Below are 25,919 nucleotides of genomic sequence, written 5' to 3' on the forward strand. Positions count from 1 at the left end.
TAAATTGTGATTTTCTGTTAACAAACAGTGACGTGTATTATGCAAATCAAGCTTTCAGGTATAACTCTCTGTAAAGTTAATTTGAATAATTTCGAGGGAAAAATTGTTCCGGGGCCAGGCATCGAACCCAGGACCTTTGGTTAAACGTACCAACACTCTACCAACTGAGTTACCTGGGAACTCTACCAGACACCGATCCAATTTTTTCCTCTATATCCACAGACCTCAAAGTGGACTGACAACCGTCAAGCAACCAACACTGAGTGCACACTAACTCTGTGTGACTTAAATTGTGGTTTTCTGTTAACGAACAGTGACGTGTATTATGCAAATCAAGCTTTCAGGTGTAACTCCCTGTAAAGTTGATTTGAATAATTTCGAGGGAAACTTTGTTCTGGACCGGGCATCGAACCCAGGACCTCAGTAGGTAGAGTGTTGGTATGTTTAACCAAAGTTCCCGGGTTCGGTGCCCGGCCCCGGAACAATTTTTCCCTCGAAATTATTCAAATCAACTTTACAGGGAGTTATACATGAAAGCTTGATTTGCGCAACCTGTTTAATGACTATTGGCGTGAATTAATATCTGTCAACGTCTTTGACTCGACAGAATGCATTCAAAACTGGTTTGGCGACAAATCATGCTGGCCTACCTTTAAGATGCAGTAAATTAGGTACCCACGTAAGAAAATGGGCCTGTAGATCTTTTGATGGGCCTCTAAATATTCTATGCTTATTCCAAAAATTGGTCAACCAATACTACTTTGGGGCATCCAGTGGATCTTGATTGGAGAACTTGAATATGGAATAAATAATATTATTTGGTTACAAATTCTCCATGTGAAGGTAGTCTTGTTAAGTAATTCCTGTCTTTCTTTGTTGCAGAGTATCCTTGGAGGTAGTCTGCAGAATCTCATTCCAGCAACTGATCGTCTTGTGAAGGCCAAATCTGATGGCTCGTTGGCTTCCACCACAACCACTGCTACAGCTACTGATGCCAGCTTCTCCAAGATGAAATCACGTTCTCTCGAGCCTTTGACTGGCTTGGCAATGTGGAGCTCTGAACCTCAAATAATTGAGCTGACCAAAGGAGAACGTGGTCTAGGGTTCTCCATCCTCGACTATCAGGTGAGAACCGGTTACTCTAAGAAACCTTGTGTTAAACCTCTCTCCTACCACATTTACATATGAAGGCTTCCACACACAGTTAAGCTCTGTTATCACACTGGCCTCTATTTCATTTACACTTTCCACTTTTATAAGGGAAGTTAATGTAACATATTTGTGCCATATTTATAATGTAAGGATGGCTAAATCTGGTGGAACGAATTCCATTGTGGGCCTGTTATTTGTTAATTACATTATCAAAACAGAATGTTGCGAGTACTACACATTTCTGGTATTTTATAAAACATCAGTCTTCCACTTTGTGGTTCGAAAGAAATTTGGAAATTAAATCACATTGTAAGGTCTCTTCTATTATTATTTCAAGGATGAGCTGTACATTGTTTAGAGTGAACTCTTGCCACTGAAAGTACCGTAGTATTAATTTAGTGTACAATAAAATTAAGTGTTTGAAGTGAAGTTTGCACAGAAATACTTAAGCAGCATTTTATTGATGAAGATGTATAATACAATTTCGGCACTACAAGCTTGTTCTGTGTGAATTATGTCTTTAAAAGGACTGTTATAACATTTCACCATGAATTGGCTTGTTATTAATGTATACTGAATTCAGTTTTCAAGCTATAAGGTATATTATGTCAAAGAAACAAACAATAATTAATTAGGCCAACCTAATAAAAATAGCTTGCTATAAAAGTGGGAAAATTAGTAGAAGATTTTAAATTGCTGATGTACCCTGGCATGATGGCCCGGCAGGTTTATAAGCCAGGGAGCCCAGGTTTAAATCTCAGTCCACCCTGAATTTATGTTGGACAACCATCACAGTGATTCAGTGCTAGGGCACTGGCTTTATAAGCCTAGGTTCAAATCCTGCCTGCTGTACCCTGAATTTATAACTTGGCTTTGGACAATGAAGGATACTACTTCGGAAAAGTCAGTCAGGTAAATTGCAGAAGTTAACACAGCTAAAGATAGCAAGTCCATGGTCCAGGCAAAACAGGGGTTTTCTCTAGGCACTACGATTTCCTGTGACATTTCAACAATTCTCCACCATCATCTTTCATTATGAGTGTCATGTGGACCCACCATTTGTGGTACACTCTGGATAAACTCTGATAAACTAAGTGGTCTATGCTTCTCTGTACTAGTGACATCTATGAGCACACTCATAGAGTTAGGGCGAATAATGACAAGTTAATGCCTCTGACATTGGACAAAAAAAAAAAAAAAAAGAAACTTGTCTTGGGCAAGCCAGTGGTCCAAGCAACATAGGGTTTTTTGGGCACTCTGGTTCTCCAACAATTCTCTATCGTCGTCGTCGTCGTCATGATCATCTAATCATTCGTTCGTTACTGTTGTAAAGTAGACTCATCACCTGTGATACGTCCTGGATAGTCTCCGACAAAGTAAGTGGTCGCCACTTTTAGACACTAGTGACATTTATGAGTCACTCTTGTAGCGTAGTTGGGAAGAATAATGGCTAGTTAAGGGCACTACCAAAGGGGAATTTGTGAAGTGCGAACAACCACTAACTGATTTTTTATTATTTTTTTTTGAACTAATGGCAGTTAATTGACTGCTTCTCATTCACCAATATGAAGCCAGTTGTGTAGACCATTTTACCAATAGAGTTGTTGTCCAGTGTGTACTATAAGGAGACTGGTGTATGCTCCACCCATGATGAGATGATGATGATAAGAGATTGGTTGGGATACTATAAAGGAATCTGAGCTCCCAGAGAAAAACCCTAACACAATATAAGAAAACAAGGAAATAATATGCGACAAAATTAAATATAGTTATCAACTGAAAATAGCATGGTATTAAAAAAAGATAGTGTGTAATATACAGAACAAAAACACAACCAACCATCACTGCAAGATGGCATGTTATAGAAGAAATAAGGGAATAAATACAGGACAAAAGTACGAACCACCATCAACATAAGATAGTACATAGTACAGGAGCAAAATAGTAATGTAGAACAAAAATGCGAACAATTAAAAACGGAACAAATTAAAAAACAGGATGAAAACTATTTGTTTTATAACAAATTGCACTAGAAACTATCAATACAAGATTCCCAGAAACTGTGTGGGTACACATCCTAAAATTGGCAATAACTTAAATAATACGACTGCTGCTGGAATATATAGTAAGTTATTTCATCATAGTTAAAAAAATATGTAATATTGTAAAAATAAAATTACACATAATAAAATAGTTATAATTTTCAGAATGCCTTACACTGAGAGTAGAGCTTCAGGCATACTATATATTGGTCCATAATTATTAAATAGTTCTTTTGTATAGCAATTATGAAATTAATGGAAAACATATTCGGACACTAATTACACACAACGTGTAGTCGTGTGAAAATGTAACATAGATTACTTTTTTTTTTCTCTCTCTTTATTTTTATACCTCACATAAAGAATAGTTCCAAATAATTGTGTATAATATTGCCACACTTTTCCAAAATGTTTAGGTTTGTAGCAATAATTTACTTCACTCTAAAAGATGTTTCAAAAGAGAAATTCTTTGGAGAAAAGTTGCAGAGTACAAAATGACATACATAACTGGCTGAGTGTGAATTATTGTAGAGTTAGTCATATCAAATTCAAAAAATTTATCTAGTTAAATATATTTAATTGAAAATGTCGTCATGATTTACTTTAGAAATCTTCTATAAAGTAACTACTTAATAATAGTTTCTGCAGAGCGAGAAAATATGTGCAATTTATATTTGAGCATTTCGTTAGCCCTTGATATTATGAATATATCATAAATACATTATTTGAAATAACATATTTTTTAATATTGGTTTGGTTTTAGCATCGCGCAGTGGATCCAGTATGTTTAGTGTCGAGCTATTAAATATAAATATGAAAAGTGTAATGCAGGAACATTCTGTATTGAAAATGTATGAATTAACTTTACTCAAATGTGGCGTGAACTACAGTGAAACCTGTACCAAACATATTTCTTGGATCTAAAAGTTATACTTTCTCTTTATAAAAAGTAAAACGAGAGTATTACATTGTGAAATATACAACATTTTTATGGTGCATTTTCAGGAACATTGCTTATAGAAAAGTATTTTGAAACTACGTTATTTTGCATCTCTTTCAATTTGTCGTTCCTTTGCCCTTGAATTTAAACTTTCAGATGCATTCTTTCCTTTTCATTACTTTCAAGATGTTATAACATTTCAGGATGGCTATAAAGGAAATTCGTAGAAGATTATTAGACATAATGACCCCAAGAATACTCGAAATATGTCCTGATAATTTTATACCGGTACTATTTTTTAAAGAGATTAGTATTTCTCTTTTCTTAATACACTGGGAAGAAACATGAACATTCATTATATTCTTGGATCAAACGAACTACGGTATAATAAGATCTCAAATATTTTAAACTTTAATACTTTAGGATCACTAATATAAAGGACTCACTTGATACAAGCTGACATAAAATTTACTATTTAATTGCTATAATAAATATACTGTTTAAATTGCATACATATTTTATTTCCATGAAATGCCATTTTCTCTTTTTTTTTATAAATACACCATCTATGACACAGTACATGAGGGTAGGCCACCAAAGGGGGAACAGAGAGGCAGAACTTGAACTAAGAAGGATTCAATCAGGCATCAGAACTAGAATCCGGTGTGACTTAGTGGATAAAGCATCAGCAGGTAGAGCTGAAAACCCGGATTTGAGTCAGGTGCCGGAGAGAATTTTTCTCCGTCCTACCCATTCTTCACCATATGGTAATGCAGAATTCCTGCACGGAAATATCATATCTACTTCGGTACATCATAGTAATCTGAACAAGTGATTCCATTCCTTTTTCTATACAAGAATAATTCTGGTACTTAGGGTAACCAACTTCTGATTACAAAAATACGGAATACTTGGTCATAATAAATTTTAGCTAAATTTTTTTGGGGTGTGAAGCTTGAATTTATTGATGGAATGGTTTATATTTTTGATGTAAAACTATCAATTTGACTATAAAACATATGATTTAGGTATTGAGTACAATAACGTTTTAAAATACAATATTTAATTTATCATTTTTAACGTATTTTTGCCAACAAGGTGCTGCAGAATATTTAATATTTTTATCCTAGTATGGAGGAAAAAAATGGAAAGAAAAACTCCTTACAATCATATGTGCAGACAGTAATACCAAAGATTAGAGATCACCAGAACTGAATAGTATTGATTGGTACCTATTAAACTATATTGATGTCAGTTCATATCTAGATATATTTGGCAGTTACTGTTATTAGATTGCATTACAAATTCGCGATCATAATTGATAAAGAAAAATACGAGAGGATTAGGAAACCAATACGGGAGCCAGCTGAAATATGGGAGTTTCAGAAAAATATGAGAGAGTTGGTCACCCTACTGGTACTCCATATAGACATAAACTAATATCATTGTATATCTATCGGTACAAACACTTTTACATCACTAAATGATGATATTGAAGAATATATGATAATTATACAAATTATGATTTCGTATTACAATATAATTAATTATGTTGGAAATGAATTATTGTATTGAAATTTAAATTTAATAACTCTCATTATATGTGCCATATGTTGATGAAACCCATAAATTCAAGCAAAAATGCGCACATTAAAGTACCAGTCTCATATATCATAAAGTGACCATTTCTGTTACTGACATATGTATAGCATAAAGTCTGTGCTAAAGTTAATAGGACAATAAAATTATGAAGAAAACATTATCTAAGAACTGAACATCCTTTAAGCTCAATTATAACAGATTCTCAGAATTTGAAATACAGTCAAGAAGCTCAATACGTAGTAAATATGCATCCATAGATAGTTGCTAACCACTAGGATTGCTACTATCGCCTCATTACAGACAATGCGAAATAGTACCTGCACAGTTTATATTTCCTAATACCCTCAAAACTCAAGCTTCGTGACTGTATATACTAGACTGTGGTACTACACAATATTTAATTTCATATTTGTTCTACAATTCCCGAGATGTTTGTAAGATCACAAGGAATTCATAGGTAAATTTCTACAATAATATGTTTAAATTTCGGTTCATTTTGAAAGTGCTGTTTAATGTTAGTTACAAAATTCTTATAAGAATTGCTGTACGACCATTACATTATCTACTTATAAGTGAGAATATGAGGAGAAAGTCCATATTCCTAATTGAGATGACTTCCGGCAAAGCTTACTGCCATGTATTTTCTGCCTCACTAATCTTTTGCGATTGAGACTGCAGATGTAAATATCTGCAAAGCAATGCCACGTAAGGCTGCAAAAGCTTCTAGTTGGGAAAGAAGGAAATTAAATATAAATATGATTCTGTATACACGAACTTACATTGTTGTGTCTGCAGCCCATACCTACACAAACAGTATTTTATATCATGGAAATTGACGGAAATTTGGTATGAAAGTCTACAAATTGGGTTTCACTGTAGTTACATCAGATTCTCTATACACGGGTACCTCTTCCTCTGTTTGTGGTCTTTCCTCTTTTTCCAATTAATGAAGATTTTCCACAGTAATAAAAATGATTTTGACTGACAGACGTCTCTTACAGAATTAAGTATTTATAATTTTTTACCATGAAGTTTATATCCCTCCAGCTAATAAGATTTTATGCACATTTATGTGTTGGAAAGAAGACAGCAATTGGAAAATATTGTTCATTACCATCGTAATTTTCAGTTTTGTGGGTACTGTCATCTTCAGTGTTTGATGTAGCTTTGTCACACAAATGCACCTGAAGCAACGTAATGCTATGAGTAACAGAGTTTAACTGTTGTTCTAAATGTTTGCACAGCGCTTTAAATGAGTCGCACATTTTATTCTTATTATATCAGTATAGTATAAATGAGAATGTTATAGATAAATTTGGCAGCCCACTGGTTCATGACACAATAATACTGCTCAGGGTTGCCAATATTCACATTATAACTGAAAATTTGAACAATTAAAAAGTATAAAGTTGCCTAACACTAACTGGATATTCTTAGCTTGTTCTTTTTTTTTTTTTTCTCATATTTGTATTAATAACATTTGTATAGTAACTGGTAAGATAGATTATAATTTTTATACAATATGTTTGGCAACCTTGAAGTTGTTATGGTCATTGTTTCAGTAATGAGTCTTATGAAGGCTTAGATGATTAGTTAGTATTGTCAGTTTTTAACCCCTTCTTATCAGGGAATGGGTTGCCATCGGCCTAACCACTAGGGACCATATAGTTTTCATGAACCAATGTAACTGTTCCTCTGGTTTCATTACTGGCCATATGCTTTAAGTCAAACATTTTTATATCAGAGGAAATTGATATCAAAATTGAATTAAGAAATTCTTGCCAGTATGATTAGTGGAGCTTATTCAAGTTTTGGAGGTTGTGTCTGAATGGCTAGTTTTGAAACCAGATTGCTTTCTGATATATTATCATTATTATTATTACTACAACTACTTTTTTATTTCGAGAAGATGAATTCAGTGCATATCCATATATTACCTCTGTGACAAGGTGAGTGTTTGGGTCTTCCCTTGATTATCAAATACTTTATCTTAGAGGCTTCAGTATAAGTTAAGCTTTCTTCTCCCCTTTGTAGTTGAGTGTGACCGGAAATTGAATTGCTTTTATCTATTGCAACTTCTTTAAAATCTTCTTAAATCAGAGATAAGAATGAAAATGTGTGGGTTATTCATACTCTAGTTACAGAGAATGTATTTAGGATGGTTTTTAAAATTGGATAATTATAGAAGTATTTGCGGTAGTAATAAGTTGTAAAAGATAAAAACCAGAAAAACACAGAAAGTTTTAAAGTGAACTGTATTAATTTCACTCCTCAGTGGCTCCAATAGGTCTTTCGTTTTCCGTCTATCCTTTATTTTCGCTGTTGTTGGAAGTTTTCTTTTGTTATTCTCTATTTTCAAAATGGTGGTATTTTGTTTGTTTAGTTAATTGTCCGAAGAGAGGTTTGAACCTCACAAATGATATCAACATGGCACCACTTATGAAGCAACTAGGCCAGGAGATAATGGGGTAGAGTGGCCAGTTTCTTTCCCCCTAATGCTAGTATATAATTTCATAAAGGGTTATTGAAAAACTTACTTCAACTGTTAATAAAAGATTACAATCATGAGATAAATGCGTGATGCTTACCATGCCTATATATGAAGGATAATTATATAGCATTCCGAAAATAGTTCCTGCAGCGACAATTACAGCAAGTTCGCCCTTTTTCACTTATTAGGAAGGAATTAGCAAGGACATTGTGTATAATGGTGTGCATCATAGGCACCAACTTTGAAATATAGGTGGGGGCGGAATGTTGTTTCTTAAAATTTCCATTACTGGTATATAATTTACAGAAAATAACATTGTTTGATTTGTCATATTATCCATGGAAATTGCGTAACTGAAGATAGTTGAAAACTACAGCCCTTATGCGCCACCTTTTCCATATCACTGCTTTTTTCACTATTTGTTGATCCTTGCAGCAATGATGAACATACATGAGCTATTAGTTTCACTGCCACTATTACAACCCAATTTATCACTCTGTTCCCGTTCATTGCAGTCTTCTTTTAAACAGTTTTATTTACTAAAAATGTATGTCATTATCAATAGTTACGTCGCAATCACTGATTAAGTGATCACTTAACAAACACACATCCGTGACGAAAATCATCACAGGAAAAGACCACTAAAGCTAAATGTAGATTATGGTCACTTTTAAATTTCGTAACAAATTTGTGTATGAAAAAGTGTTGAACATTAATAATAATTTTATTAATTGATATTCTTTCATTCATTCAGTGTTCTGCCCAAGGGCAGGTCTTTCACTGCAAACTCAGCTTTCTCCAATCTTTCCTATTTTCTGCTTTCTTCTTTGTCTCCTGATATGATTCATATATCTTAATGTCATCTATAATCTGATATCTTCTTCTGCCCTGAACTCTTCTCCTGTTCATCATTCCTTCTAGTGCATCCTTCAGAAGGCAGTTTCTTTTCAACCAGTGACCCAGCCAATTCCTTTTCCTCTTCCTGATCAGTTTCAGCATCATTCTTTCTTCACCTACTCATTATAACATAGCTTCATTTCTTATTCTGTCTGTCCACTTCACACATTCCATTCTTCTTCATATCCACATTTCAAATGCTTCTATTCGCTTCTTTCCACTTTGCCGTAATGTCCATGTTTCTGCCCCATACATTTCTATACTCCACACAAAGCATTTCACTAGTCTCTTCCTTGGTTCTTTTTTCCAGAAGTCCACAAAAGATGCTTCTTTTTCTATTAAAAACTTCCTTTGCTATTGCTATCCTCCTTTTGACTTCCTGGCTGCAGCTCATGTTACTGCTTATAGTACACCCCAAGTATCTGAAGCTGTCCACTTGCTCTACTGCGTCATTTAGAATTCGCCCACGCTGGGGCTCCCTGGGATCTTTTAAGATGCGAAAGAGAGAGTGGTATGCAGAAAGTAATGGGAAGCTAGCCTACCGCATTTATCTTTCCCAAGAAAAACTGCAAGCATGTCATGATGAGTCTTTCCGCAGTAAAAGATTCCTGATGTGCAGTCACTCTATTAGGTAAAAATGAAATCAAATGCACGGTTAATTCCTTATTATTATTTCCACGTGGCAGTATTTATGGCCATTACTGTTCGATAACAATAGTTGATAGATTCGAACTGAACTGAAAAAATGTGGATCATAGACAAAGAAGTGGAGTCATCATTGCTGTGTGGAAATTCACCAATCTCAAATGCAAGAGGAGTGAAAGAGAGGGGCTATTGTTAATTACTTCATCAATATAGTCATTGCGACAGCTGACGCCCTCTATGGATTTGAAATAACCGTTTTTTACTTACGTCCCAGGTACTTAACACCTAGTTCCTTTTCAAACAAATGAATTATATTTTTTAACATGAGAAATATCTCTTCCAATTATTTGGAAGAGCAAAGACTGTCTATTAATTTTATTGGGGAAGGGGGAGGCAACACTCCTGGCTTTATAATTGTGGGGGCAAAAAGTGCTCTGTCCCCCTGGCCTCGAAGTATGCATGCAAGATAATGGTGCGTATGTCTGGAAATATGTCTCATAATTATCCACACTATTTTATTCTCTGTTTGCTCTTATGCAGTTTACTTCAATTGCGTAACAAATACTTCTTTTAATTCTACATTATATTACGATTGTCTTTTTTAAAAATAATATTGCTCAATAACTACTTTGAATCTTGAAAATTTCCGTATTTATTTTAGGATAAGAGTATAAATGGTGATGATAGTTGCTACATTTCGTGTTGTGGAAGTATGTATGGGAAAGTTTGACCCTCTACTCTAGATTCATGTGGGTAATACTTCAGAATATTATAATATATTATGATATCATTTCTGATTCTCTGATTCAGTTTTGTCAGACTGTAGCTGTTTCGTATCTCGTACAACTAAATATGTAAAACAGTACATACTATATCCAGTAGTCTTTTAATTGCATCTGACAAACTTGCCCAATTTAAATTCGTTATAGTTTCTTTACCTAAGATGATACTGTGAGTAGTCATTGAATAGATCTTTACTGACTAGTAAGAATGTATAGTGCACAAGTAGTTGTATTTTTACTGCAGTGAGTTATTACATTATGCCAGACGTTCATGTTTTTCCGAGGCAAATGGGGCCAAAAGATTTAAACTAACATCTTTAGCACAAAATTGTATATTTTTGTCCTATAAACCTATCTATATGTTAGTAATTGTTAGTGATTGAGTACTAGTACAAACAAAGAATAAGAGTACAAAATTTGTTTTATTTTATATACTGACCTCAGGTAAAATTATACTATATATTGCTTTGAATCGGCCTTAAATTTGATTCACTCGACATATAGGAAGAACATAACGAATTTGTTATCCATTATTCATAGGGGTTATATCTTCGGTAGGGTTTTTATAGAAGATAATCAAGGGAGGACCTTTTGATGGTTGTATTGTGCCATGAGTCATTGGGTGCATCTTATGTACAAGTGAGATCACAGGGAATGCTGAAATTTCGTATTCTGGAAATTGTTCTGAAAGTGCTGCTAGGTTTACAAACTTTGCTCAGTCCAGTTAATGTATTCAGTTGAATTGCTCTTGAACTCGTATCAGGAATTGCTTCCTTTTTTGTTATTTAAAAACAAAACATCAGGCCATTCCTGTATTTGTTCATTTGTCAATCTGGATTTTTACATTTTATGTCAAATATTATTTTATCTCTTGTAATTTAGTATATTTTATGTCTATTTCAACAAACTATTGCTCATGACATTAATAAATGATTGATATAAATTCTGAAATATACTTAATCAATTATGTTTACATTTTAAACTGGTATAGCAGTTTAAAAAACGGTGACTTGCAGTGTAGGAGGCATGTTCATAGGCCTACATGGCATTGCGCTGTTTGTTTAGGATTGAAATTATGGGTGGATCAATACATGTGAGGGCATTCCAAGATCTGTACACTCGCTCGAGTATGCCAGAATGTTACAAACCCAACACACTTTTAGACTCAATGAGAGTTGTAATTTCTTCAAAATACATTTTGAATCGTTTAGAAGCAGAGTAATTGGAGATGTTGGAATGTCCGTATCACTGAGTGTAGCTGCTTTCTTCGTACATCTTAGTAGAGACTTCTGCCATTGTAGGAACTAACCATCACGAAAAGAATTGTTGATTCTAGACTTCTCAAACAGCAGCAGGGTTGGATGTGGGCCTTAGAACCTTGGTGTTGATCTCACTTACAAGTGTTGTGGTGTTGGTGGGTGACGTTCCTTGAAACATGACTGCCATTTCAGTATTATGAATGTAATTTGTGTTAAGTAGTCAGTAGATAAGGATTGGGAAGCTATTATGACATCGAAGAGTCCCGTCAGTTGTGATTGATGGTGCTCACAAAGTAGCATTATGATATCTATGTGTTCATTTGATTGACACTTTGTAAGTACCCCTGTCAACAAATGTAATTTGTTTCCTCTGATATTAAGCAATGTTCCTCAAATAAAACGTTGTTCAGAAAACCTACTCATGCTTATTGGATGCACAGTCGAGTGTAGAAAATTATAGAGTGGAGCTAGCAATACAAATTTCTCATGCTTATGCCTCTTATGCGATGTGCTTCCTCAGATATTTCACGCACCTGCTTCGGCTTCTTTATACATTTCTACACTCCCCATTAAATATCTTAAAACCCTTAACAGACTTCCTGACTCATCCTCCCTTTACCATTTGGCGGGTAATCGCTTGAGTCCAGAGGCGGATTAGGGAGTGGGATGTCTGAAGTGTTCGTCTCACTGGGATACGGGTGTTTTCAGGACCCGATGAATCCCAACGAAACAGTGATAGTGATCCGGAGCCTCGTGCCGGGTGGCGTTGCCCAGGTGGATGGCCGTCTCATCCCAGGCGATCGCCTGCTGTTTGTCAATGACACCGGATTGGAGAATGCGTCTCTGGATCAAGCTGTGCAGGCACTGAAGGGAGCGCCAAAGGGTGTGGTGCGGATTGGCGTGGCGAAACCGTTGCCCATTCCTGACAGCGTGTCCCACAGTCAGGTAAGCGAGGACCTCGCCCCCCACTGTACACCCACCACCACTACCACCACTACCACTACCACTACCACCACCACACACCACGTCGAGTACTACTCGGACGTCCACCAGCAAGGTGACCAGGGGGGCCTCGTCAAGTCTGAGAGCTTCTAACTGTACTGGTAAGGCGTGGTGTAGTGGTCACTTCCTTGGGAAAATCAAAGTACTCATTAGATTGCCAGTAACATCAGCAGAGGGGGATGGTGGTGTTAATAGTTGTATCCATGACATTTGTATGGACCAGATGGAACAGGATTAATTCACATAGTATTCATTGTAACATTCTGTGTCTTGTCTTTTGCTCATTGTAATAATGCAAGTAATGGAGCTTCCTTTCAGCATTAGTGAAATCGTTCCTATTCTTGCAATGACATTCTTTTGCATCTGGTCAATTTATTAGGGATCATGATAACAATCATTATGGGCAGACACATTCAGGTGTCACCATATTGGACCAATTTTTACTGCATTTAGTAAAATATTAATGTAATATTTATTCCTTATAAACTCTTTCTGTGATGGTGTAGGGAGCTCTCCACAGTTTAAGCTTGCATGAAGTAGGAGTGGAGTGCTGGCAAAGGCCTATAACAGACGTGAATTAAATATTTTTTAAATTTATGACATTTATCCTTATATCAAAATAATATGTAGTTCCTTAATATAAAGTGGCACCTCTGAGTGATTACTCTTTCCTCTACTTTGTTTTCATGGAAGCATGCACGGTAGGCATTACTGATTAAGTTAGCTTGCATCGCTCACTCCTGCTGCAGTTTTGTAGCCTACTAATATTATGTATTATTTGTAGACTTTTATTGACTCTTACTTAAATCACAGAAAGAACCTGTTGCAATCTGTTGTCGTCAATCAAATGGAGAATGTTGCCAACTCGAATCAATGTTAAATCAAATCAGTGTTAATGAAGGTGCTTATGAAAGTGTAATAACAAAGCTTGCAATGTGATTTTCGTAAAACCCAAATCTTACATGAAAATCTACTTTTTCTTGTTGTACGTGTACAATTTGTAAATTTTGTTTGAATCATAATAAAATTTTCCACCCATTAAACTTGGGCATTTTTTCAGATATAACCTCCCCCAGTCAATTCCATTAATAACATAAAATCAACTCCAGACAATAATCCATCTCCATGTAAATAGTGAACCCTCATAATTAAACCGGCCAGGGAAATATAACAAAGCATAAACATTCAAAATTGTTAAAAATATAACATAAGACTGTAGGTAACTAATACGATTAAACAATTCATCATTCATCAGATTGTGGTAGCAGGTCCGTGGGTTGGACACTTCTGTGATGTAATCACCTGTTCTTTCCTCCAGTCAGCATGAACATTTTGCAGCGTAACAGTTTTTTTTTAAGTTCTGTCTTTCGTTGCTTTCTTCAGAGTAGGTGGTTTATTTATTTGCTAACAGTTTTGATTTTGGTTTTGATACGTTTTCAAAACACCTCTTTTAAACTTCTATCTAATGCTGATTTCACTCACTTACCAGTGTGCCAGTCGTGGGCAGTTTTGCTGGGGAGTGGTTCTCAGACTTGAATTAGGCATGCTATAGAATGTCCGAGTAGGTTTGTAACCATTTTGTGGGACAGAGCAGTGTTACGACATACATACGCCTTATCTATGTATGTGCCTTACAGGTAAGTGCTCAGTTGTGCCGAAACTTGTAGAGATGTTAAAACTCTTCTCTCCTTTAAGAGGTACCTTCAGCAGATTCAGTAATAATAATTTTGAGTTCAAGCAGAGCATAAAAGACAGAATTATTGAAACTCTTATTCCAGGTTGCATGCCTCCAAGTTTGAGAACCATAGGTGTGGGTTTTGATAGTTGGGATCCACTGACACTTGTGTTCTGGATGTAGTGAGTGCATGCTGTGTGTAATGACAGGTATCTCGCTGCACGCACAGGTGTTAGTGATATTGTCATTTTGTTTGCGTTACTGGTATAATTTGCATGTAGAATAAATCGAAAAGTCAGTTGATTGTTAAAAAAAAATTCTAAATTTTGCTGGAGTACTTGCTTTTCCCACAGTGGGTTTAGTTGTGTCCCTTCCAGCAGGTGGTGGGTGTGTGACATGCTCCTTAATATTTTGTGAGAGCATTCAACATTATGATGTTGAAATTTTGTATATAGAGAATATGTGCGAGGAAGCAGCGTAGGGTGCGAAGCACACTAAGGGGTTTGGAGGAAATACGCGAGTAATTTTGGGGTATTTTGTTCATGTGTAGAATGGGACATGAAAGAAACCTGAAATATCCTATTGGTTAAGTGTGTCCCCATGGCTTATAACAGACGAGTATTCCAATTTTTCCATGGACTACAAGATTTTCACGATTTTCCATTCCTTTTATCATTTCCTATTTAATATCCCAGCATGTTCTCCATTGAGAGATACTTGCTGCATGCATGGGTGTCGTGTATATGTTACCTTTTGGAGCGTGGACGAACAAACATCATGCTTTACTGAACACTTACATCAATTTTATGGGGCTTGTCTTGTAATCATATATAATTACAGGAATGATCTGTGGAGAAATGTAATATTTGTTAACATAAATCGAAAATATTATTAACATTGAAAATGTAAATAGTTCACAGTGATGGAAGTTTATTATTGAGGACATGATATTATAAAAAATAAATATATAACTGACCGACAGAAGATTATAAACAGTTATTAGAATTTGCCTCTGTGAAGTAAGTCACAGACGATTTCACTTCAAAATTTCTGTTCGAAGGATATTGCAGTTTGAAGCTGTTTTAAGATTATTTGAATGGAGGATTATGAAGTGCGAAATTGTATTTGATTACGGGATTATAAAGTGCGAAATAAGAATAGTGTTCTGACACCCTGTCTATGGCATTTTATTTATCCAGATATTAAGGTCACTGCTTTTAAGCAGATAGAACATTTTTTTCAGTTTAAAAGTAGAACATTTCTAACAACTACCAACTTATTGCTTTAATCTTTAACGAAAGAGATTTGTTTCACGCATATTAGCACGTATCTTTCTTGTTTCGTAACTTTCTAAAAAAAAATGGAGCAGCGAAATTCACTTGGTTTTATTATTTTCGAAATGTTTGTGTAATATATTATATAAACGCAATCGTTGCTCAGTTAGATAGTGCCTTTGTGCATGCTTTTTGGTAATTAATATATTGAATTTGACAGCAACTCGAATATTTAAAGACAGTGAAATGGTCAGTAATGAAAACAGTGGCGAAGTTCTTAAGAGGTTTTTAAAACTTAGCCTACACAAAAAATTGGACTTCTTATTCCTAGTAACAGTATGCCTGTAAGTTTATAATAATAATATATCATAACGGTTGCACTCGGATCCTTCCATATATTAAGTTCACTGTTGGCAGTCATTCCAGTATGGAGAGAGCAGTGCAAGCAACGAGGCTTAAGGCAAAAAGCCTCTAAAGGCATGGCTACGACCTTGACTGGCTAGCTTGAGGGGGGGGACTAGGGAGAGAGTATCGATTTATTACATCTTCGTACAGGATGAGGCTAGTCTTCCGTCTCAATATTATGTCGTATGTATTCGTGTTCTTTGAAAGCGCTGCATTGTTGAGTTTAGTTTATTCAAAAGATAGGAATCGACACTACGTTTACATATTAAAATAGCAGGTGGAGGAAGACAAAATAGAAATTTTCAGTTTGCATGGTTTAAGAAATATCCTTGGCTAACAGGGTGCTCTGAGACAAATAAGTTATATTGTTTTACCTGTATTCTGTTTGGGGTGAAAGTGAGTGGTCGTTATCTTCTTTTGGGGTCTGTGTCACAAAAAATTTGGATAGAAAAGCCAATAAACATCTGCTCTATAAAAAGATACAAGGTAGGCAGATTTTTTCAGCTTGCCCATTATTTATACCTTCATTTTGCCACTGAATGAAAATCTGTGTAAGAACACCATTATGACAAGAGGCATTTTTTTGCTATTAATTTATTTTAAATTCTCTTTATATCAAAGCTATACAAATTATGTCTTTACATACTTTACTTCGATCGTAGTCACACTATCATGATCTTGGTTATAGTGTTTACCAACTCTCGTGATATTCTACATGATAAATTAAAAATTGTTTATTTTTCTAATATACTGGTATTGTTAAAGTCAGAACTTCATTAATAGCCAGTCAGCAAGAAAATTATAAATATGCTTGTACAGCATTTATGAATTTTCTGTACATGTAAAATGTATAATAGAGAAGAGTTTATTAAAAATGGTAGTGAGAATTGCCCACAAACCAAACATATTTGTTGCAAATAAGAGCCTAAATTCCAGTAGAAGTACAACGATAATAAGCATCTTTGAAACTTTCGATAAAGAGTGCACAAAAATGTGATGCTGTAATTTCAGCATGGTGAGAAGAAATGAATAATAAATTTAATCGAAGAATATAGACAGACACATAATTTAAATAAAACTTTTACGCGTACTCGGATGATCGTTCACCTCTGCCGAGGCATATGGACGTGAGGCCAACAGTTGGCTGGTCGATCTTGGCCCTCCATGGGATGTCGCGCCACGAATTCGGATTTAAATAAAAAAAAAACCTAATGAAAGAAGCATCAGATTCAAAAGGTTTGCGTGACAAGAAGTAATGTCAGTAAACACAGTATGAAATGAAGTTGCGTAAAAGTTTAGAGCCGAAGAACAACTATTTGTGTAAGAATAGGTTATATGATTCTAAAGCTAGGATAAAGCTTCTGTTAAATTCTGTCCGGAATATTTAACATTATTTATTTCCACAGACATCATATTGTAACTTTGCCATTATCCGTAATACAAAAGGTTGTTTTCTAAATATTCCAAATACGTCATCTCAGTATTAAAATCATCTGTCATTTTACTAAAAATATATACGAAATTCGTGTATAATAAATTGGATTGATGCTTTTAAATTTCATATAGCTCTGCTATATTCAAGATAACCATCTGCACAATGTTTCGTCACTGATAAGACAAGTGAAATTCGATTGACATGCCGAAATTTTATCATCGAAGTTGGCCATCGATTTGGAGTATGTAACTCATACGCGTCTGTTTATCTGAATAATTGGGCAGGGTAATAAGGAATACAATAAGAACAGCTTGGATGGACTGTGTTTTGATGTAAGTGGACAGTCTGACACAGTACAATTATTTGATTGTTCATATTTCAAAATTTTATCCTTACTCGAAGTAGAATAGTGAATTGATATTTGGTAGTACCAGAAGTGAAAGAGTGGAATCCTCCCCCCTGTTATGCATTTCGCACCCTGCAATGAGTTCTGCAGCTACAAAGGTAAGTGCATTGCATGTATTGTTTTTCCTGATAGTATAATAATTCATATAATTTACATGTCAATTTGGAATTCCGTCAATTTCAATTCTATAATCTTAGATATATACATAAAGTTTCTACTGGAACTTACATACCACAGGATTTGAAGATAATAACATTATAGAAACAAAACTTAATAGCCTATTATATAATACATTTCTTAATGTGATGCTACAACTAATTGGAAAAATGTTAATTATTTTTCAATTTTTAATCTTTAAGCAGTATGTCATAGTAGCTTAAATCTTTACAGAAACTAAATTGGCAAGATTTGGGATGTAAGGCTCATCAACAAAAACGCAAAGCCACGAAATCAAGTGTGCATTGGAACCTAAAATTGGAAGTGTAACAAATTGGAAGTGCATCGATAGTTTTTACATTTGTTGACATTTCGTTATTCTCTTATTATTCAAGACTGATGCTGACATTTCATTAGTACTATTGGTATCACATAACCAAAAATTCAATCCATTATACAGTTAATTTTTTTGTCAATAATAGTATAAAATTTTATCTGTCTTTGTGAAATATTATATTGTTCTGTAGCAGATTCTCAGAAAAAAGTGTTGTATTCAAGTGTCTTGCATAGTGTATGAAATTGGGATTTTTGCAAGATAATAGTATATTCTTCATTGTGGAATGTTAAATTCAGAAATTTTATTTATACTTTATTATTATTATTATTATTATTATTATTATTATTATTATTATTTACTACGTTAATGTTGTGTTGTAACAAGTGAAATGGGAAAGATTATTATTATTATTGTTGTTATTATTATTTATTATTATTATTATTATTATTATTATTATTATTATTATTATTATTATTCCTGCAACTACTGGCCAAATATTATTTGCTCTTATTTCTTTAAAATAATGTTACAATTATCAGTATAGGCTTAGATAATGATAGAAGTTTTCTCATGGTATACCAAGTAGGTACCAAGTAGTTCGAATCTTTGAAGAGTTGGAATAAGATGATTTAATTTGAATAGTTTCTGTAGTAGAAGGGTATCCTTTGGAATGATGTCTGTAGTTTAAATTATGAAACTTATGTGTACGTCGTAGAATTCTCACTTCCGCTTGTATCTTCCTTTTCTTCTCATATTTGGCTGATTTTTATAGCGTCTTTTAACTGAGTATTATGATTTAAAGCCACAGTCACTTCAATAAAAGTAGTTTTTCTTCTTCCTTGTTGTATTACAGAATCTTGGTTTAGTGGTTTTAATAGACCTAACAGTTCTGATATCATTGGCCAAATGTAGTTTATGAAAACTATTGATAAATATTTCATTTGTTGTATAATAATTTGTTTAAGAAAATATCTATTATTATTATTATTATTATTATTATTATTATTATTATTATTATTATTTCTAGCCCCGAATTTCGATTTTGTTCTTATTGAATCATTATATATAATTTTATAAGGTAATAGGATTCCACATTATACAACATTAACCATTATTTCTTATGGTTACAATAAAAATACATACTGTGTTTTTATTTATGTCATAAACCTGTTATAAATAACAAAGTGAAACCTACAGTATTAGGCCTATATATTACACTTTTAACTTGTATCTTTATGCAGGTTGTTTAAAATATATCTGATGCTAGTATTAAACACAACTATATTAAAAATTCTTTGTAGTGGATAAAATTGTTAGTTCGCAGTTATAAATATGCCATAACAGTAGAAGGCAGTTCTATTGTAGCTCCGTTGGATTCTTAACAGACAATCAATATAATTTTTTTCTGGTTGTAATAATATTTGTGTCATAATAATGTTAATGACAATAACATTAATGATAAAATAAGAAGTAGAGATAGTTGATAATATACACAGAGACCTTGGAATAACATTAATAGTAAGGTACTTCGATAATCTAAACCACTGATTATTTAGAAATATAATGTAGGTATTTAAATTGAAAGAAAACAATTCTTTAGTAACATAGTTTGGTCGTTTGATTTTAGATAAGAAAGATTTAATAGAATGAAAATTTAAAATTGCAGTCCCTCACGATAAAACAATGACACCATTTCTCATTTTTAACATTTTTTTTCTAACAGGTTGTGATATAAATATTATGTGAATATAAATTATACGTAGAAAATAACTCCTAAGTACTGAAATATAACATTTGTGCTATAAGTAGAATGTACACTTGTGTTAACAGGGTATGCTATAAGAAACTGGTCATCTATTGCTTACACTACACACACCCTCTTTGTACAAAGAACATTGTTTCATCATAACTTAATATCTGAATTGTTTTACATTTTATGTACCAAACAGATTCACTATTACGACTAACTGCAAGTAACATAAAGTTGTAAAAAATGATAACATTAAGGAATGTTTAGTACCGGTATGAGTATTTGACACTGTTGCAAGAAGTTGTGTAAATCAGAAGTTAAGACTTGCGCAGAACGTAAGGTTATCGTTTCAATTATTATTGTTAGTAATTTGTGAATGTAAAAGGATATAATATAAACATAAGTTACTTTCATTATTATTATATTATTAAATGGATATAAAATTTTAATTGGATTTTAAGTTTTTCAAATTTCTTAACATACTTTATTATGACTCTTTTCCATTTTCTTCAGATGTAGAATAAGGATTGATTCACATTATATACTATAAGTAATACTTCCTTTCTGCTCCCCTTCTATTCCATATCTTTAAGGTACAGTTTCTTGAATCTTAAATGGGTTACGTAACTGACATAGGTATGTAGAACGTAAAGTGTGTGTACTATATATATATGGTACACTTTTAAAACACTATAAACTACAACTTACGGATATGGAATGGAAGGGAAACTACGTATAATATGAATGAACCCCAACTGTGAATCTTTTTCATCTTTTATAAATAAGCCTATACAGCTAAAGATAATATGTTTGAGCTGGACGCACTTTCGGAAAATGTTAACATAAACAAGTTTGTAAATATTTGATGAGCAACTTCTCTCTGCGAATAATTAAAATATTTACATTTGTCTTCCCAGAAATTTAAACTTCGTGGGACCAGTTTGTAGTTAATTGACTGTACATCAAGCAAACTGTGGCATTAATTGTAATAGGCTTCCTATATCCATGTTCTTTGGCCCATACATACCAGATGTCAGATTTATTCATTGTATGGAGTAGCGTAGAATTTTATTGCAGCATAACTTTGAAGCAATTTTCACTAACTTAGACCTGTATTTAATTGGGATTAGAGCTTTTCATAATATTGGTACTGGTACCATAATTTTTACCAGTGTTAGATAAGGAGTACATCGTGCCCTGAAATACTTAAATATTATTGGTCATTGCAATCGTAATAACGCTGTTTTAAATTTCTCAGTCAGTGGTGTACAGGCCCATGTATAGAATTTTAAAATGGGGAGAACGTTAATTAACTCTCATAGCGTCTTTTGTTTTGTTTTCAAACTACTAGAATATAGAGGTCATCGCACATCAAGACGAATGAATCAAATTAAAAAACTCTCAGTTGAACGTGTGTTCATGGTCTAACCTGTGACGAAAAAGGTAGTATTTTATTATTAATATGAATATAATTATTCCTTTTTCCTTGTCGTGTTTAACCTCTTCCTTTTGTATGGACCAACACTCCAGTATTGTGTAGGAGAGGATATATCTTTGTGCCAGAACTAGAATCTCTCAAAATTCAGTCTTCGCTGACTGCGTGGTCATCTACTTTCACGTAGACAAGGGAGAAACTCCCAGTTCTATGGATTGAAGATAGTCCTCCGCCCATGCAGGGAATCAAACCACAGACTACTTGGTTGGGAAGTGCACAGCGTGTGCACTGAGCCATATCAATGGATATTATTATATTATCATATTATAATTTTTTTTTGTGGAAACTGTTTAATTTTGTAGAACTTTTTAAAATGGGGGGAGGGGAGCTACCCAATCCTCCTTGTCTACTTCTGGGCGGCCTCTCATTGGTGAATATGCAGCAATATTTATTTATCTCTTTGGTACATTATACAGTAATTTGTCAATATAGAAAAAAAAAATTATAAGAATGGCAATGTTCCAAGATTTGTATGCTCGTATATCTTGAAAAAAATACTTTTTTCTGAATGAAATAACATAGACTTACTGAGGAAAACATGCTTTTATTTATATTTTGTCTGAAACCTATAAACATAAATTGTACTGTGTTTAACATGAGGGGTTACTCTTTGACAAACAAGAAAATTATTGCTGTGAGACATTAATAATTTGTACGAATTTATATAAAAATAATTAACATTTTTGGGCTTACATTATTTTTTTTGTAAAAGCTACAATCATGGTAAACATGTTTATGGGTCTATGGTACAAGTCCAACTTAATGTTTCAAGAAATAATGAGAGGACACACTTTGAATGATAAATTTTTTCTCTTACATTTTATACTTGAAACAGGTGTTATATTTTAATCACCATATAGTGTTAGATCTACCAGTCTTTTAATTAACATTCAGTTATTCATTAAATTACAAAGAAAGTACAGACTATAAAATACTCTAAATAAAAATTCAGATCTTGCAGATAACATCAAATTTTGTTCGGTACTGTGATGTGTATTTCTTAATGTGCTTCTGCTATTTTCCAATAGTATGAAGCACCAACTAGACGCTAGTGTGTGTGTTCCAAGGTACATTATAACATTCGTGTAGAAATTTGAAAGTCGACACAAGTTACTCGATCAATCTCGTATTAGTTTTCTTACTTAACTTCATAACAAGAAAGATCAGGTGTCTCTTTTTAAGTTTCGTTGAGATTTTTTAGAGAGAGTAATGGATTAATTTCATTACTGAAATTAAAGTTTAACAAGGAAGTAAAAAGTAAAAAACACTGCTTGTAGCTTTCCTATTTATAATTTTATAAAGAAACTATATATACAAAAATAATATGGGGTTAAAAATAAATATTTTAAACATGTTTTCAAAAAAGTGTTTATTTATAAAAAATTACCGAGGAGTCTTGTTTTAATGGCATCTATTTTGTTTTTCCATTTTTGGATTCTTCAGGTCTCAAAACGTACAAAATTATATTTTTTACAATTTATAAACTATTATTTTGTAAAAAATTGCGACAAATTTATCATCACAACGTATATGTGCATAAACAAAGAGAAATGCTTTCTTGTGATTAATCATGGTGAATATCACATGAGAACATATTGTATGTAATACTGTTGATAATCAGCTATGGTGACAGGAAGAGGATCCAGAAAGAAGTTAGTGCCTTGTGTAATGAAATACATCCAGAAAGAAACGTTACACATTCTACGGTAACTAAGATTTTTGATCGTATGAAATAACTATTGTAATTCAATTGTGTTTGATTAGCTTTTATCTATGATTATTGGATTCATGGATCCCTTATTCTCTACAATGATAAATTTATATATTGAAACTGTTCTCTTTGTTGTGTACACATACATTGGAATCATAAATTTTAGGCAATTTTGACAAAATAATAGTTTATAAATGGTAAAAAATAATATTTTTGTACGTTTTGAAATCTGAAGAATCAAAAAATAAAAAATAAGTAGATGGTGTCATAAGGAAAACATACTCCTTGGCACATTCTTGAATAATAAAAAGAGGTTTTTTAAAATAATTTTCAAAATATTTCCTTTTTACCCTCTATAACTTTTGTATCTAGAGTGTCTGGATACGTTAAAATTAGGAAAGCTACAAGCATTGTCCCATACTTTGTACACTATCATTTGACCTCATCCACCACCACCACTTCCTCCTCCTCCTCCTCCTTTTCTTCGTATTTTTCTTCTTCTTCTGTCAAGACTACAAGCCTTCGGACATTTTACATATTTTATTACTGGTAGTCTTCATTTAAAATTAGTGTAGGTAGTGTAGTGTTTACTGTTATTTCCATGCGAGCTATATCCTTATTTATATTTTCTTTCACGAAGCTGGTGGTTCTGCATTCTTGTCTAATGTTACCATTGAGTTTATTATCTATTCTTTAATGACCAACTAATCTTCTAAGAAACTTTATTTCATTGATACAGATTTTTTTTTGTATTAATTTTATTATACCGGTACACAGTTTGCTTTCATATGAAAGGGAGTGCATACACATTGTCTATGAACTCAAACTTTTCTGTACTTATTTGTTTTATAGTTTAATTTATATATTTATTATTTAAATCCGCATTTATTAAGTAAGAGAGTGCACATCCCAGAAATTGGAAATGTTTTATTTTATTTTATTTTATTTATTTATTTATTTATTTATTTATTTATTTATTTATTTATTTATTTATTTATTTTTTCAGTCGACCTGGTTGGCAAGTTGGTATAGCGCTGGCCTTCTATGCCCAAGGTTGCGGGTTCGATCCCGGGCCAGGTCGATGGCATTTAAGTGTGCTTAAATGCGACAGGCTCATGTCAGTAGACTTACTGGCATGTAAAAGAACCCCTGCGGGACAAAATTCCGGCACATCCGGCGACGCTGATATAACCTCTGCAGTTGCGAGCGTCGTTAAATAAATCATAACATTTAACATTTATTTTTTCACCTTTTCTAGGGCTGTGTTTAATGGTAGTACATTTCATATAACAGTATGTTTTCCTCTAAATTTACTTATGCCGTTATGCTTCGATTTTTTGCTATAAATAGTTTAGCAGTGTTGTGCGTAAAAATATCGTGCTTTCATTTCATATTTTTATCTCTCTATAATGTAAAATGTAGGCCCTGAATGACACTAATAACACAGACAAATAATTTTCACATTACAACGCTAGAAAGGGTAGGCCTATAAACATGATTACTTACACAGACTGTATACAGTAGTTGAGTAAAAATACAAAGTATTTATATTTATCGTGACACTATTGATTGACATTTATTTTGAACAAATTAACATCGTTTTGACATTTGAACATTATTTATACGTCAGCAATGAAGTTTTATTCCTTTTTTAGAGAACAAGACACTTTACATTGTCTAATTAATGTAAAATTGTGTCAGTTGTTACATTTTATAGATCAGATATCAAACTAATAGCCTAGTATTCTTCAGCGGGGGGGGGGGGGGAGTGGGGTTGTGTGTGTGTGTGTGTGTGTGTGTGTGTGTGTGTGTGTGTATGCGTGTGTGTGTGTGTGTGTGTGTGTGTGTGTGTATGCGTGTGCGTGTGCGCGCTCTACATAATTTTTGCGATAATGGAGAGATTCAAAAGAAACATTTTTAAAGTAGAAATCCAAGCTTCAAAATGCTTCGGTTTCGAGTTACAATCCAAAATAGTTCTCACTTTATCGGCAATGTAATATTTTACTTTACCCCAACTATCAGCAACTGAGTCTTAACGAGAATGGTCCGTGTTGTTCTGAGCGACTAAAAAGTCACGACCCCCATGAACTGTGTCGATTGAAAAGAGGTATAGAATACGTACAAAGAAGCCAGGCGAACCTTCATAAATGTATGTGTGTTAGGATGTCTGTCGCATAGGATAACTTCATTATCACATCGATAATAACTCTTCCAATATCCGGAAGAATGCATTGGCGACATAGTGATGGATGACTATTAATGTGATACTAATGTTTGTGCATTGTGCTCAATTGTCAGTGCACGTTACGAGTTTTGGAAGAGTTATTACCGACCTGTCAATAAGTTTCCCTATACGATAGGCGCCTCAGTATCCATACATTAATTAGGGCTTGCCTGTCTCCCAGGTATTTTGCTCATTGTGTAGTAATTAAGTAAATATTTTCGCTGCATTAAAATAATATT

General features: G+C 33.6%; 1 protein-coding gene across 15 annotated transcripts in view; it reads left to right on the top strand.

Moving 5' to 3' along the window:
• LOC138699780 (multiple PDZ domain protein-like) overlaps positions 1–25,919 on the top strand; it is a 1,065,748-nt gene that overhangs the window by 329,419 nt on the left and 710,410 nt on the right. For all 15 annotated transcript variants that reach the window (XR_011332076.1, XM_069825918.1, XM_069825919.1 and 12 more), the window contains 2 exons: positions 883–1,125; positions 12,519–12,755. Coding sequence is in view for 14 of the 15 variants with exons in the window: in XM_069825918.1 (XP_069682019.1) it covers positions 883–1,125; positions 12,519–12,755 (480 nt within the window). In the remaining variant the exon portion in view is untranslated. The remainder of the gene's footprint in view (positions 1–882; positions 1,126–12,518; positions 12,756–25,919) is intronic.

The sequence above is a fragment of the Periplaneta americana genome, chromosome 5 (genome assembly GCF_040183065.1).
Source record: "Periplaneta americana isolate PAMFEO1 chromosome 5, P.americana_PAMFEO1_priV1, whole genome shotgun sequence".
NCBI lineage: Eukaryota > Metazoa > Arthropoda > Insecta > Blattodea > Blattidae > Periplaneta > Periplaneta americana.